Here is a 13,896-nt window from a genome sequence, read left to right on the forward strand (position 1 = left end):
GTAGTAATGCTATGCGTTTATTTTTCGGCATCTGAGAGACAGAAGCCCCGCTGACCAGACCCAATAGCATTTAGTAGAGTCCCTAGAAAGCTCAACATTTGGATAACGACGCCTACGCACGTGCGCAATCATGCACACGACGAGATCACGCCATCGTATATATATATATATATATATATATGCTCGAGCGCCTCTACAGCGAAATTACCTATATAACGAAATAATAATTATCTCCCGGTTCCATTGTGAGCTGTGCGGTGCGCGACCTTTACAAAGAAGTTACCTGGATAGCGAATTATTTCGGAGGCCCCAAGCACTTCGTTATAAAGGCGTTCGAGAGTGTGTAGTCGTTATGCCGCCGTCGTCTCCATAACATCTACCGTGGTCGTGTTGTAGTCGTCATGATTTCGTTGTCGTTTTCTTGTTTTCGTCGCGCCACCGCAGTCGTTAATCATGCTTCATCGGCGTCAAGGTCGTTGCCATATATACTTATCACGTGAGACACTGACTGAGGCAAAAAATGCTTTCTACTTTTTTTTTTAAATACTCATCGGTGTGATCACCCTGGCACTGGCGGGTTAGTACGGGAGCGCCAACAAGCTTGTCAACAAGCGATTGGTTGCGGCGTACGCGAATGTAAGACGTAACGTCACTGGCGCAGTAGCAGCGTATGCGCGCTGTTACCTGCGCATCACCGTACAATGTCCCGCAGAATTGAAAGAATGAAAAGGAAAAGAAGATGTATTGAAACAGCGGGAAAGATCACAGAGAAATTCGCCACACGTACGCATGACACAGTGGTTAACGATGTGCGCCACGCCGTCGCACAAACGCTCTTCCGCGGTACATAAACATGGCTCCCTACATGTTTAGTTTGCCTACATGACTTTTAAACTGAAATGAATTCTGAGGTCTTACGGGCCAAAACGACGATATGATTATGAGGCACACCGTAGTGGGGTACTCCAGATTAGTTTTGACCACCTGAGGTTCTTTAAAGTGCAGCCAGTACATGATTAGTGAAAACGCCGATTGCAGGCTGGCGTAGGCTGCGTGCGCATCTTAAACGCAGCTCGCCATAAAAGCGCAAGAGCGATGGAGTTCAGTTTTGTGTTGTGCACGAACGCTAGTCTTTAAGCCATCGCGATGCCTTTTGATGTCCCACATGTTCCACAGCCGGCTGTACGGTTCCCCATCCGCCTACGTCAGACCCTTGTACCGTCAGCGGAAGGATTTAGGGCTACGTTCTTTCGACAGTACGCATCACTGAAGTCGCGATCTGCCTTGATTGCTGCGACATTGGCAATTGCCGAAAACACCGTAGCTTCCGTCATTCAATGGTGCCATGAAGCAGCGCGGGCTGCTCTGTCCGGCTTAAGCCCTCGCCTGGTGAACACGGACACGACCGCCCCCTGCGGAGGCGCCATCGCGAAGGATCAGCGGGCGCGGCGTTCGCGCCCGCTCGAGGACGGGTCCCCCGGAGTGGTCCCCCACAAACGCAGGAAGACTGCAGGAGAGCGATGGCAAGGACATGAACGGGTGCGTATTTTTGTTTTTGTTTGTGTTTCTTGTACATAAGTCGCAAATAAGCATCTCGTGCGGGTTACACCCAGAAAGGTCGCGCTCGATCTTTTATCGTTTTGAGCGTTTTAAGTTGAGCTTGAGCGCGTTGACTTGCTGGAACGTCTCGACGACCAGCCGCTTCCGGAGCACTTAGTCCTAGAATGCCTGCTTATCTGTCCACATCTGAAGTCGGTCGAGCTGCTATTGAAGCTCCTATACGTTCGAGTAACCTGCTAGACTCGTTCCCCGCCCCTTTATCCTTTCGCTTCTAGCGTTTGCTTTCTTTCTTTTCCAACTTACTCCTTCCCCAGATGTAAGGAACCAAACCAGAAGCCTCTCTTCCCGTTTAAAGCCCCTTGATCGGCACGCCTCTGGCAGGGCGGAAAGTGTTATGGATGGATGGATGGATGGATGGATGGATGGATGGATGGATGTAAAACTTTAATGAAAGTCCTGAGGTACACGACTCAGCGCGCAGCGGGCCGCTCCCACGTTGGGACAGTCAGGCCATGCCCGACCGCCGCATCGTGGGCCCTATGGACAGCCCATTGTTGCGCCCCGGCATCGGGGCTCTTGATAGCGGAGAGCCACTTGTCCTCATTTATTTGTTCCGTGCCTCGTAACCAGGGGCAACGCCAGAGCATATGGTCTAAGCTAGCGAAGTCATTGCAGTGCCTGCAAGAACTACTGGCATAAGTGTTGGGATAAAGCTTGTGTTATGGAGAAATATATATATATATATATATATATATATATATATATATATATATATATATATATAATCATTTCGGTGCGGGGCTACTGGGTGTTTGGGGGATGGTGAGAGGCGCGGCGGGTAACGGCGATTTGAAGTTGATGACATCGACTCCTGATTGGGTTTGGTCCGTTTCTTCTGGCATGGCGATCCCATGCAAGAGCCATAGTAAGCTCCGTACCGCAGTCACGTTAGCTGGTGTTGGGTCAGTCCGCCACTCCTCAAGTGCGTGAGTTCTTTTTAGGTATAGTGCCCGAAGTATAGAACTTTTGCAGAGGTTAGATTGCGGAGCGCAAAATAGATGCCGCTAAAGGTTCCGACGGCACACGGCACCTTCTGAGTGCAGCCGAGTGCCTTCTGAATGCAGCGGAATGCCTGAATCGCCACAAGAGGGGAATAGTTTTTTGCTAACTCTACTGATTGGATATGATAACATATTGTACAGGTGCTCCCAGAATAATTTGGAACGCCGGACACACAGCTGCTCGTCGGCGGAGCACACCGGCGGATAAACGCAGGCAGGATCTGCGCATGCGCGGTCTCCTCGAGTAAGTTTCGCTCCCTAGTGCATCCAGATTGGCGTTGTCTTGCTTCAAAAGGGTAGCGCTAGGTGCCCTTTAGCATCCTGCAATGGGGGCTGGGCAGATGAATGTCTGTAGGACAGTATGTACCGTAATCTATAAATAAAGGCTTGTGGACTCCTTGCAGCGTATTCTCGCCATGATCTGCCTCCCGTCTGGGAGAAAGCAATGCTTTGCGTGATTACGTGTGAGTGAGGCGGCTTGGCTACAACGGCATCGTTGCCTTATTTTCAACCGTGTTAGCCTGTCCTGCGAAGTATTTGGGTATTAGTTCTTGTTAAATTATCTCCCGATCCGTGTTACTACTAGCTTCGTAATACGAGGGCAATTTTGACTATTACATGATCGCTGCCTTAACAGATGTGTCTAGCTGCGATAGTGGCAATAAAACAGTTTACAAAATGAAATAAGGTGGCACGTTCATCAAGGCCAATTTCACGCGCAGGAAGTGACTTCATGCAAAGGGCACTCTAATAAACTCCAGTCATCTATTTGCGCACAACGTTACATGATTCGCATAAATTGTACGCCAATCAATCATGGAACCTGGAATCTGAGCAAATGATAAATACGGCCTACATGAAAAAGGAAAAGAAAGGTGCCAAAGCACACGTACATGCACACACGAGCGTTTATGCTCCAACGCGTGTGGATGCGCAGACACAGCTTGTCACGGACACCACCGGCCCAGCCCCCCTTGACAAAACGTTAAGGAGCACCTAGGGCTACCGTTTTGGAGCAACGCAACGCAAAACGTCGTTTTATGCATTGAGGCACAAGTGCTACAGCTGACCTGCCGAGGAGGGGCCGAGCCCCTCCTTAAAGATTGGACATTTACCACTGCATTGTGGTATCCCTCGTGCTGTGTACATTTGGGGGAGCCGTCTTTTTCGGCTATGTTGTGCAGTGGCGCCAAGCCCAAGCGCACTGTCTAGTCACGTCAAGGAGGAACTTTATTCCGGCTAGCCTCCCTGCTTTCCCTATCTAATTCATCTAACTTGCAATAATTTCATCCTCCGCGACTGTTTGGTCGCTATGGCGTTCTAGTGCTGAGCGTCTCCGGATTGCTTCCGGGCTGGAAACTAAACCGCCAGCACCACCACCACTATTCCCTTAACCCAATATCTACGCATGCAACATCTACGCATACGCATGCAGCATCTATGTCATTAAGCTGTTAAGCATGATCGCTGCAAGACCTGTCTAAAAGGTATCCGACCTCATTTTTATTGCGACAGCAATATATGGACGCTTGAGGCGCATTAATTCGCGAGTCGTACTGTCCCGCCGAAGGCGCGCGCGGCGGTTATATGTCTCCTAAGAAGCGGAGTGAGTTTCGCCAGCGCCTCCTCTATTTATGGTTTGGCTACACAAGCGACGAAGCGCGAAGTGGACGCATCATCAACTCTACGCTCCATCGCCTCGGTGGCGGAGCAAGGGCAGCGCGTTCTGCCTTCCTCAGCTGACATGATGCCAGGTGCGGTGCTCTTTATATTTGTGAGTCGCCAGCAGTAGCTACCAGGACGCTGCTCCTTCTACCCAGCAGGAGTTGCCATGTCGCGCCAACGTGTCACTCACGCATATGACCCTTAGTCAACAGTGACCCGTAATGCAGTAATTTACGGAAACTATTTTTCTTCTGCTTGCGAAAGTAAACGCAGTCGTTTTCAGTTCTCGCCACTCGGTGTCTTCGTTTGTGCAGACCGAAAACTTGGGAGCCACGGCGTCAGCTGCACTGCGCATGGCCGCTCAACCCTCGGAACTCGTGGAAGCGATAAGCCATCTGCTGTCTGTGTCGACTCGCCGAGCTTTCAGTTCGGTGCACGCAGCGCTTGACCAGGCAAGCTTTCTTTTTTTCTTTTATTGCAATAGCAATTATATGGACACTTCAACTGAATTCACGGCGACGGCACCAAAGGCGTATCTTGCCACTCAATCTCCCACGCGAAAGCAAGAAACAGGAAGAGGGGCGGGGGGAGGGGGGGGGGGCGGCAGCTTCTCCTCTGCCCTTAACCCGGCGGTGCCGGTCGCCCGCACCGTCTCTTATCTCCACACGGCTCTGACCTTTGTATGCGCTGTGCATTCGCCGCTCAGTTTCCGTTGAAGCGATAGACCGCGCGAACCTGCGCTTGCTGCCAGCGTTTTGACAGTCGTTGGCTGCGGTCATTCAGTGTGATCTATTCATGTTTGCTTGTGCGCACTGGCACCACGATTGTTAATTCAGTTAGTAAGCCAATATGTCCAAGTTTATGCAGCCGATAAAACTACTATCCCTATACTCCGAATAGCTCTCTACTAATTTGCTATCGCAATCGATGCTCCGGCTTTCGGGCGAAACTGCGACATTTTTTTTTTGCAGGCGCCGCTCGTTGGTTTCTTGTTAGCACTTAAACGATAAGCTTCGTGTGAAGTAGTACTGGCACATGGTTTCGAAATCGTAGAAGCTTTGTATATACCCCACACGTATCACAATTTAAGTGTGAAGGATGGGACACACTTGTAATATAGTTTGTTTTCTATGAAAGTTGTCTCGCAAGCCCTGACCTGGCGTCATCGACATTATCGTGACACGTCATGACGCAAAGAAAAATTTGCTGACATTGCAGGCAGTGGCCATCTTGAGACTCATTCCAAGTCTGACGAAGCTGGCAAAAAAAAAAAAGCCAGCTTCGCGAAGACAGCACTGAAGTAAAAAAAAAAAGTTCAATGCCGATTAGCGGTAAATGTGAGAAAAGTTCCTTAACATTACGTCGCACCTCTTCACCACAATGCAAAGTGTCTTTCAGGAGCTCACTCGACACTCGTTTCGCCTCTTCGAGGAGCGAAGTGCACATGACCGTGGTCCGTAGCAGGGCCTCGATTTTGAGGCGATGCATTTTCCCGATGCTAATGCCTTTCGGTGGTTTCCGCGTTCGTGAGTGGTCAAGCGGACCGTGGACGCGAAAAGCAACGAAAGGTATTGCATCCAAAAAGGCATCGCTGCAAGATACCGGCCCAGACCACCGTCAGTTGCACTATATATATATATATATATATATTTAATGACAACGGATGACAAAACAACTGTCCGCAGGTGGGGAACGACCCCACGTCTTCGCATTACGCGTGCGATGCTCTCACCATTTTTCATCCGTTGTTCTTGGTGTCATTGTTTGGTGGCTTCTTATGATTATATATATATATATATATATATATATATATATACACGAAGCAAGGTTTGTATAGTCTTATCGACCGTATAAATTGCAGTAAGCATTTTCTTACAAATAAAATTAACAACCATGGTGTCACGCACGTACGCGCAAAGATGAACAGATCTCACTCGATGACCGCGAACACTTTGTCACAACGCTGGCGTGACTAAGAGTGCCAGCAGTGGCGGCTAGCGAATTTTCCTTCGTGCTGTCTATCGCTTCATCGCTGACTAGGCGCGCAAGAACACAGCGCGCACGAAGCCATCAGCCTTCCCAGGTCACCCACCGCAGGTCACCTCCTATATACTTAGCCACGGCCGGACTAGAAGAGACGCCTACTCACCTCTCCGCACCTCTACCGTGCACGTACTAGAAGACGCCGCGCATCAAGCCACCATCCTTTTCGGCTCACCCTCGCACACCTTTCCTCGCAACATGCAGCTTACTGCGCGAGCCGCGACCTTATCGCACTTGGACTTTATCCGGAATCTCACGCCGACGTTGTCGACGACGGCGGAAATTCGCCTAGAATGGTCCGTATCATTTCTATCGTTGAGCAGAAGGCTTGGAAACTCGAAGAAAAGGTCGTCTGCTCACAGGAAAACGTAGTCACGCTTTCTTACGCGCTTAATGCAAGCGACAGTGTTTTTCACAGGTTACTACACGTGAAGTGGTAAAATAAAAGCTAAAAAATCGGAGTATTGTCCACTAAAGCGTAATCGTTGTTCGACTCGGCTGTGACTTCATTTGAACAGCGAAGCTGCTTAATCCAGACGTAATTTGTGGTTTGTATCAAGAAACTAAGTAGGAAAAGAAACTTTCTTGCCGACGCGGGATTCGAACCTGCGTACCCAAGGCGAGCGTCGTAACCACTATGCTATACAGCCACATTTTTATTTCTTTCTTTATTGCACTAGGCTACACAGCCACGCTTAACCACATGATTGCGTTGGGACGTCGTCGTCTTCATCCTCAGCTGGCGCGTTCGCACGCTCGTGTTCTGCAAGGTGAAGAGGTTTTGCGCGCTATGAGAGCGAGAGAGAGACGCATTTACGGAGCAGGTCTGCTGGAGCGCGTTGTCGGCATTGCAACGCGGTGTCGGTGTTGCAAGCTGCGCTATGCAACGCGCAGTGACGGCCGTAAGTCCGAGACGCGCAAGAAGAAATTATCATCATCATGAGTAATAAGATGAAAAGTTCGCGCGTACCTCCGGAAAATGCTGGGCTACCATCGCCCAGCTTCGCTGTTTCGAGCGTTCCGCGGCCGAGTGCAAGGTTAAGCGTTTTTTGCTTAGTTTTGCTTACTCGCCTTTCCTAGCTTATGCGCGTCTACCCATGGCCTTTCCTGTGGTAAAGAGTGCTTATGGGCTATACTAAACAATAGGGAGATTTTCTCGCTGCATTCAACCCCTTCACTGCAATTGTACCAATTGAGCCGTAACGCCGGGCAGCGCATACGGATAACATATCCCACGCAGAAGGGGGGGGGGGGGGGGCGCAGAGCTGCACGCCTATTGGCTCGCGCAGCAAGCCACTTCCGCCAGCATGACGGCGCCCAGCGCAACGTTGGCTTCCGAGACTTGAGGTTTGTTTACGCTACGCTGGTCCGGCAACGCGCGCTGGAGAGAGAGAGAAACAACTTTATTTAAGTGAAAAAAAAAAAAATTCACTGAAGGATGGTGGTCAGGCGGTGCCTGGCCGCCACCTCCTCGGCTCGTTGAATGGCCCGGAGTTGCACGTCGGGGCTAGAGTTCCGGAGCACGTTATCCCACGCTTCGGGCGAGGGAGTGGTCAGGAGATCAGGCGGGGGTGGGTCCTCGCTGCAGTCCCAGAGTATGTGGGCAAGGGTGGCGGTCGTGCCGCACTGCGAACAGTGTTGGCTAAAGAGGTCGGGGTATATGTGACTGTATATTTGCGGGCAAGGGAACGAGTGGGTCTGAAGGCGGCGCCACACGATTTGCTGGGGTTTCGTGAGTTTGGGGTGCGGTGGCGGTTTTGTTTGGCGAGCGAGGCGGTAGTGTTGCGCGATTTCGTGATACGAGGTCAGAGGCTCGCCGGGGCCCTCCTCGGGATCCGTGGCACTGCCCGCCGCTCGGTGGAGAGCGGCCGCGGTATCGGCTGTAGCAGACGATTAGTCGTCCGGCCACCGACGATGCGAGCGTCCGCTCTTGCGCAAGCGGATACAAGATACTGCTCCCGTTTGTGCCGCGGCTTCCGCCGCGGCACAAACGGGAGCAACGGACGCCGACGAGAAGCGGCGGTCGTTCGGGTGTTGCGGAGCGCAGCGTAGCAACACTCCAAAAAAAAAAAAAAAATACTGCTCCAGTCAGGTAGACTGCTCCCTCCCTGATAGTGAAATTATATTTGGATCATCAAAACAGTGATGCATTTATTCAGGAATAGCATCGATCCCTTAACAGCTGACACAGTTGTGCCTACAAGTCTGGCAGGTGACAGTGGTCTGCCTTTTCTCGTCCTTCGGCTATTTCGCGTCCGGCTTCGGGTGTTGCTACGCTGCGCTCCGCAACACCCCAACGACCGCCGCTTCGCGTCGGCGCCCGGCACCGCAGCTTCCACCGCGACACCGGGGCGCAAACGAGAGCAGTATCGGCTTGCGCAAGAGCGGACGCTCGCGTCGGGTAGACCAAACCTCAAGTCTCGGAAGCCAACGTTGCGCTGGGCGCCGCCATGCTGGCGGAAGTGGCCTGCGGCGAGAGCCAATAGGCGTGCAGCTCTGCGCCCCCCCCCCCCCCCCCCTTCTGCGTGGGATATGTTTTCCGTATACGCCGCCGGGCACTAGCACGCCTCGACGGAAGAGAGCGGCCGAAAGGGAACACCAGCTGCCGCAGTAGCGTGTGAGGCGTCTCGTGAGGGGAGAGTGCATCGCCGCGATGGCAAGTCACCCTCGCTGTCACAACCACAATCTCTCTCTCTCTCGCGAGCCTGTGTTATGCGCGTAGAGTACTGCACTGGCTCGGGCTTACCCAAAAGCCCGGGCCCGGCCCGTGTGCGAGGCCGGGTAGCGCAGTTTTTTCACGGGCTTGGGCCGGGCTCGGGCACGTCATGTGCTTTTTGACCCGGGCCGGGCTCGGACTCTCTGGTGGTGTGCATGTAACGGGCAGCGAGTTATCCTCGCGCGTCTCGACTCTGACAAACATGTCTTTTTCGGGCTCGGGCCTAAGGTAAAGGGGTAGCGGGCCGGGCCGGGCCGGGCGGGTAACGTAGATTATTTCCTTGCCCGGGCCGGGCCCCTGTCTCGCTCTAAAGCTATTGGTCGGGCAGTCCAACTTAAAAACAGGCCCGGGCCGGGCCCGGGCTGACAAAATCGGCCCGTGCACTGATCTATATGCGCGCATTCCTTGTCCACACAAGCTCTCGTCTGCGTTCTGACTGCGCCCAATCAAAACGCGCCAAGCGTCTCAATACGTTCGCTTGCCCGCGAGGTGTTCATAACTCGGACAATTAACAGCATTCAATTTCACATTGGATGTGGGACTAGAAATTTTGGGGTGGCCCAAATTTCAGGTTGGCCCGCTCCTACTATAAGCATCCCCATGCATTTTCTAAGTAGCCACACCTATCTCTATGGGTATTTCTTTTAATTGTTCCTTATCGCTTTAAAAAAAGCTACCAATCGTCTATCTTTACACTATCATAATGACTAAATGTCTTACCTTGCAAATTACGCATTTTTGTGCAGATACAAGGCATTACATGTTTCGCGTGACAGTGTTGGGGCGCTCGCCAAAGAAATCTTACGCTTTAAAGGAATATGTGCATTTCTTAACCTTTTCTTGCCGACGTGAGGTGGCGTCGTGTTTCAGAGGCGGTTTTTTCCCCAGGGTCTTTAGAGGCGGTGTGAAGTGTGCCCAGTTTCATAAGGGATGCCAATAAATCATCATCATCGTCTATCAAACAGTTCCAGATGTGTTCTATTACTTGGGCTCCAAGCGGGCTCGAATGCTGGCCCAAATTGGATGGCTCGTGGAAACAAATATGAAGTGCAGCGGCCTATTAAGACCGACAGGCGACGCTGGGCACCACTCCAAAAGTAGGCTGTCCACAAAACAATCTCAGTGACACCTGAAGTCAACGAAGGTACTGATACTATTGGCACGATTTGGTACGCCCCGCGGAACACGCTTAAACTGTGTACCAGGTATCGACCGTTCAATGCAGCTGGTGCACCACTTGCTGCATTTGACGCGCTAAAGTGTCCAAGTCTTTGGAGAACCTTTTGAACTTTTTTTTTCTTTCAGTTGATCTCGTTTTGCAATCCTGGTCAAGGCGTTGACGTCGCCGATGTGCAGTCGCTGGCCACGCAGTCTATTCACGTGTTGGCGAAAGTGCGCATTGCTTTGGAGCTCCAGTTGTCTTACGAGACCAACGCCTTCGTGCGCATTGGAGAAATGTTCCTCAGTTACCTGGATGTCACCATCTTTGCGCACCGCATCTTTTCCGCAACTGCGCAGGTAACTGTAGAATTTCGTCGTTCTTGCCTTTCCAGGTGGTTATCTATGTCGAAGCTTGTCTCCGGATAGGAAGCTACAACCGTGACATATTTATGCAGACAGACAAAGATGAGTAACCAGACGGCGCTATCATTCGTCCCTATCACGTGCGTTGTTTTGAGTGTTGCGCTATTAAGACAAATACCCGCAGTCACCACAATATATACTGCTCGATCTCGTTATTTTTTTGGAGCGACTTTCCCAATAAAATTACCAAAGTGAACTCTGGCACTGCGATCGTGTGCAGCTATAATGGGAATAGTGAATAGTACATGAACTTTTGTCTTCATTTTAAGTGCGGCTTCATGAATGAATTCATATTATTAGCCTCAATTCCGATATTTTTCTAAACGCTTGAAGACAACTCTTAATGAATGTATAAACATTGCGAATTGTTGTGGCATTTAAAACGCAACATTTTTAAAAAATATGATGAATTTGCAAAGTCACAATTTCGCTTAAACCAAGAAGGATGAAGTTAAGGTAAATCTATGTATGACGTATCATTCCTATGCTGGCTACGCCGCCACGCTTACGACTATTGTATAGACGCTAGCGTGGAGGAAGAAAAAGGACTATAGGAGTGAACGTCACGTGACAATTTTGAAGTCTATTCATAAAAATAATATATAGGAGCTCATGGGAAGTAGGTCCTCACTACGCGATCGTCAAGTGGTCATTTGTAGCTGCCGAACGTTTGGTAAGTATGGGGGAAGTACAGCATCACTATAAAATTTACCGCGAGCCAAACAATGCCTTGAAAGGTCACCAACCACAGGGCCTATTTCCCAAGAGTCAATGCGTAGGGTAGCCCCCGAGAGGAAGTAGGTGTGACGTCACAGGAGGTTGGCTTGCCGATGCTAGCTCCCTTCCGACAGGCTCCCTCATAGTTTTTCCTTCCTACATGGAAGGAAAAACGAGGGAGCCTGTTTTTGTGTGTTTAGTTGGTACAGGTTAAGCTTAGAAGTGGCACAGAGCAAGACGACAAAAAAGGGTAGACAACAGGGCCACCCGTCCTGTCGCGTATACTTTGATTTGCCGTCTTGTGTTGTGCCATTTTATGCCAAGATGTCTCTTTTGTAATTTTGTAGGAAACTTCGGGAAATTCTATGGCCGCAACTTCCCTCGTCTTGCGGAGCGCCACAGACAATGAATACTTCACGTTGGCCTTTATGTTGGCTTGTGCGACACCGCATGACGTCGTTATGAACATGCCGAATATCAGCACCAGAGACGCCGTAAGCGCTTAGTGAAGAGTGTGTCGAGTGTGCCGAGCATACTCTCACTCCATTGCGCGAGATGTCCGGCGTCAAGCTGGAAGGTCACTAATTCCAAAGGTTATTCATACACGTTTTCGGCGTGGCGCTGCATAAGACGGACATGTCGCATAGTATATAGTTGGCAGGATGTTAATTGGCTCGCTATAGCTGTATCTTCTACTTTGGCTTAAGTAAAGCAACCAGTGCAGTTTGCTGCTCAACACGCCTCCTGTATTTTGTGCCTTATGTGATGAGATGGGTGACGTGGGGTGCATGCATTATTATGCACTATCTGGTATCACTAAGGTTGCTCATACCAGGTCTTACATTCTTGACCAAATAATTCCTCAGAATTATGAGTGCGTCAGACCATAAACTAATGTCACGAAACAAAGCAGGCGGCGCATGCCTTTTTATCTTAAATCTGCTTAGACTTATATATTAATAGTGCGAAACAAGAACAGAGCTCAAACCTGAAAATGACGTAATTTTATTGGCACAGCTTTGCACTACCTTCGTTATCGCCCAAGGAAAGACTTTTAAAACATACCAGATACAGAAAAGTGGTAGTGAAGTCGCTAATAAAGACGTTGGCATTAACTAATAAACATAAACGAAATTGTCCGATGGCAGGATTCAGAGGACCCCTAGCACAACAGCTCGTTTTTACTTAGTCGGCTTGTTTACGTCAGTTCATACTGCCACTACAGCTATGTGTCTTTTAGACTTCGTGAGTAACACGAGAACAAGGTGAGAGCAGGAGCCAACGTTTCGACAAGTGGACTTGTCTTCTTCAAGGCGACATGGCTTTAAGAAGACATGGCGACATGAAACGTTGGCTCCTGCTCTCACCTTGTCGCACCGCATCGTCTTGAATCGCCATCTCCCGCATTCCCTGTGTTTTCCCTGTATGTAGACTTCGTGTAATATTCTAACATATTGCTGTCGCATTCATTACTTCACCCTTATGGCGAAACTGTGATATTTTTTATATACTTCGTAACACAATAAAGAAATCGACCTGTAAATAATGTACAGAACAGCGTATTTTCATACACGCTGCGGTAGCCGAGTGGCTACGGCGTTGCGCTGCTGAGCTCAAGGTTGCGGGTTCGATTCCGGTCGCGTCAGCTACATTTGGATGGATCGAAATAAAAAAAAAAAAGACAACAAAACACGGGCACTTATATTTAGGTGCATGCACGTCAAAGAACCCCAGGTGGTCAAAATAAAGACGGAGTGCCCGATTTATAATCGGATCGTGGTTTTGGCACGTAAAGCGCATTTTCCCGTTTGCAGACACCGGAAGAACTGCGCGGCGTCGCAGAGGAGCACACCTTGCTGAGGTCCTGGGTTTCCTCGACAGCACCGTCAAGCCTGTTGCGTGGCCTCTCCAGAGACTTCCACACTTTGTACCGTGCTTGGTCACTCAGGAGGGTACGTTGTCATGATTTATTTGCCAAACTTAAAGCTGAGTATTTCTTTTTCTTCTCGTTCGCAGACGCTGTTCTCAGTTTCCGACTTGTCAGCTTCCTCGTCGGATGACGGCATGGAGGCTGACGTTTTAAACCCTAACGGTGACGCCTTTAAAGCAGACGACTAGCCTTTGCTTGACTGTTCTCCTGTAGAACTTTTGCAGCAGTTATATCGTTAATAAAACGTATTCTCAATTTCGGATACCAACTTCTCCTTTGCAATTTACGCAATTTGTTCATGTACACTTTGTACTTTTCGGTGCTCACGGCTCGCAACCACAGGCGCGCCGGGACGAACCCTCACGAGGATCGTGAGACCAGTCCTGATGAACAGTTATTCCAAACCAGAGTGCCGAGTCTCCCTCAAATCAAGCACGTTTCGTGCTCGAACTTGAACCCAAAGCAAAATCGTTCCCCAGCTGAGAGGGGTGGAAAATGGCTACTCTCGGGCTGCACACTAGCAGCGCTCACATGCGCTTCTCGGGCACATTCGTCTTCAAACTGGTCAGTACCATGTCAACGGCGACCAGTCAATGACATGCGCTGTCCGAGGGCTCCAG

The 13,896-nt window shown here is 50.1% G+C and overlaps 1 protein-coding gene across 2 annotated transcripts; it reads left to right on the forward strand.

The window, feature by feature from the left end:
• The first annotated feature begins 842 nt into the window (after positions 1-842).
• Positions 843-13,538, forward strand: LOC125945172 (uncharacterized). 2 transcript variants are annotated; one of them, XM_049666783.1, is made up of 5 exons: positions 843-1,539; positions 4,601-4,738; positions 10,351-10,563; positions 13,161-13,302; positions 13,376-13,538. In XM_049666783.1, exons 1-5 carry the CDS (start codon positions 1,147-1,149, stop codon positions 13,462-13,464), a joined length of 975 nt encoding a protein of 324 aa, XP_049522740.1. In that variant the 5' UTR covers positions 843-1,146; the 3' UTR covers positions 13,465-13,538. The 2 variants fall into 2 exon arrangements, with proteins under 2 accessions (XP_049522740.1, XP_049522739.1); XM_049666782.1 differs by having other exon boundaries at positions 13,161-13,298; positions 13,363-13,538.
• The last annotated feature ends 358 nt before the right edge of the window (positions 13,539-13,896 follow it).

Source organism: Dermacentor silvarum, chromosome 4, assembly GCF_013339745.2.
Source record: "Dermacentor silvarum isolate Dsil-2018 chromosome 4, BIME_Dsil_1.4, whole genome shotgun sequence".
In the NCBI taxonomy this organism is placed as follows: Eukaryota; Metazoa; Arthropoda; class Arachnida; order Ixodida; family Ixodidae; genus Dermacentor; species Dermacentor silvarum.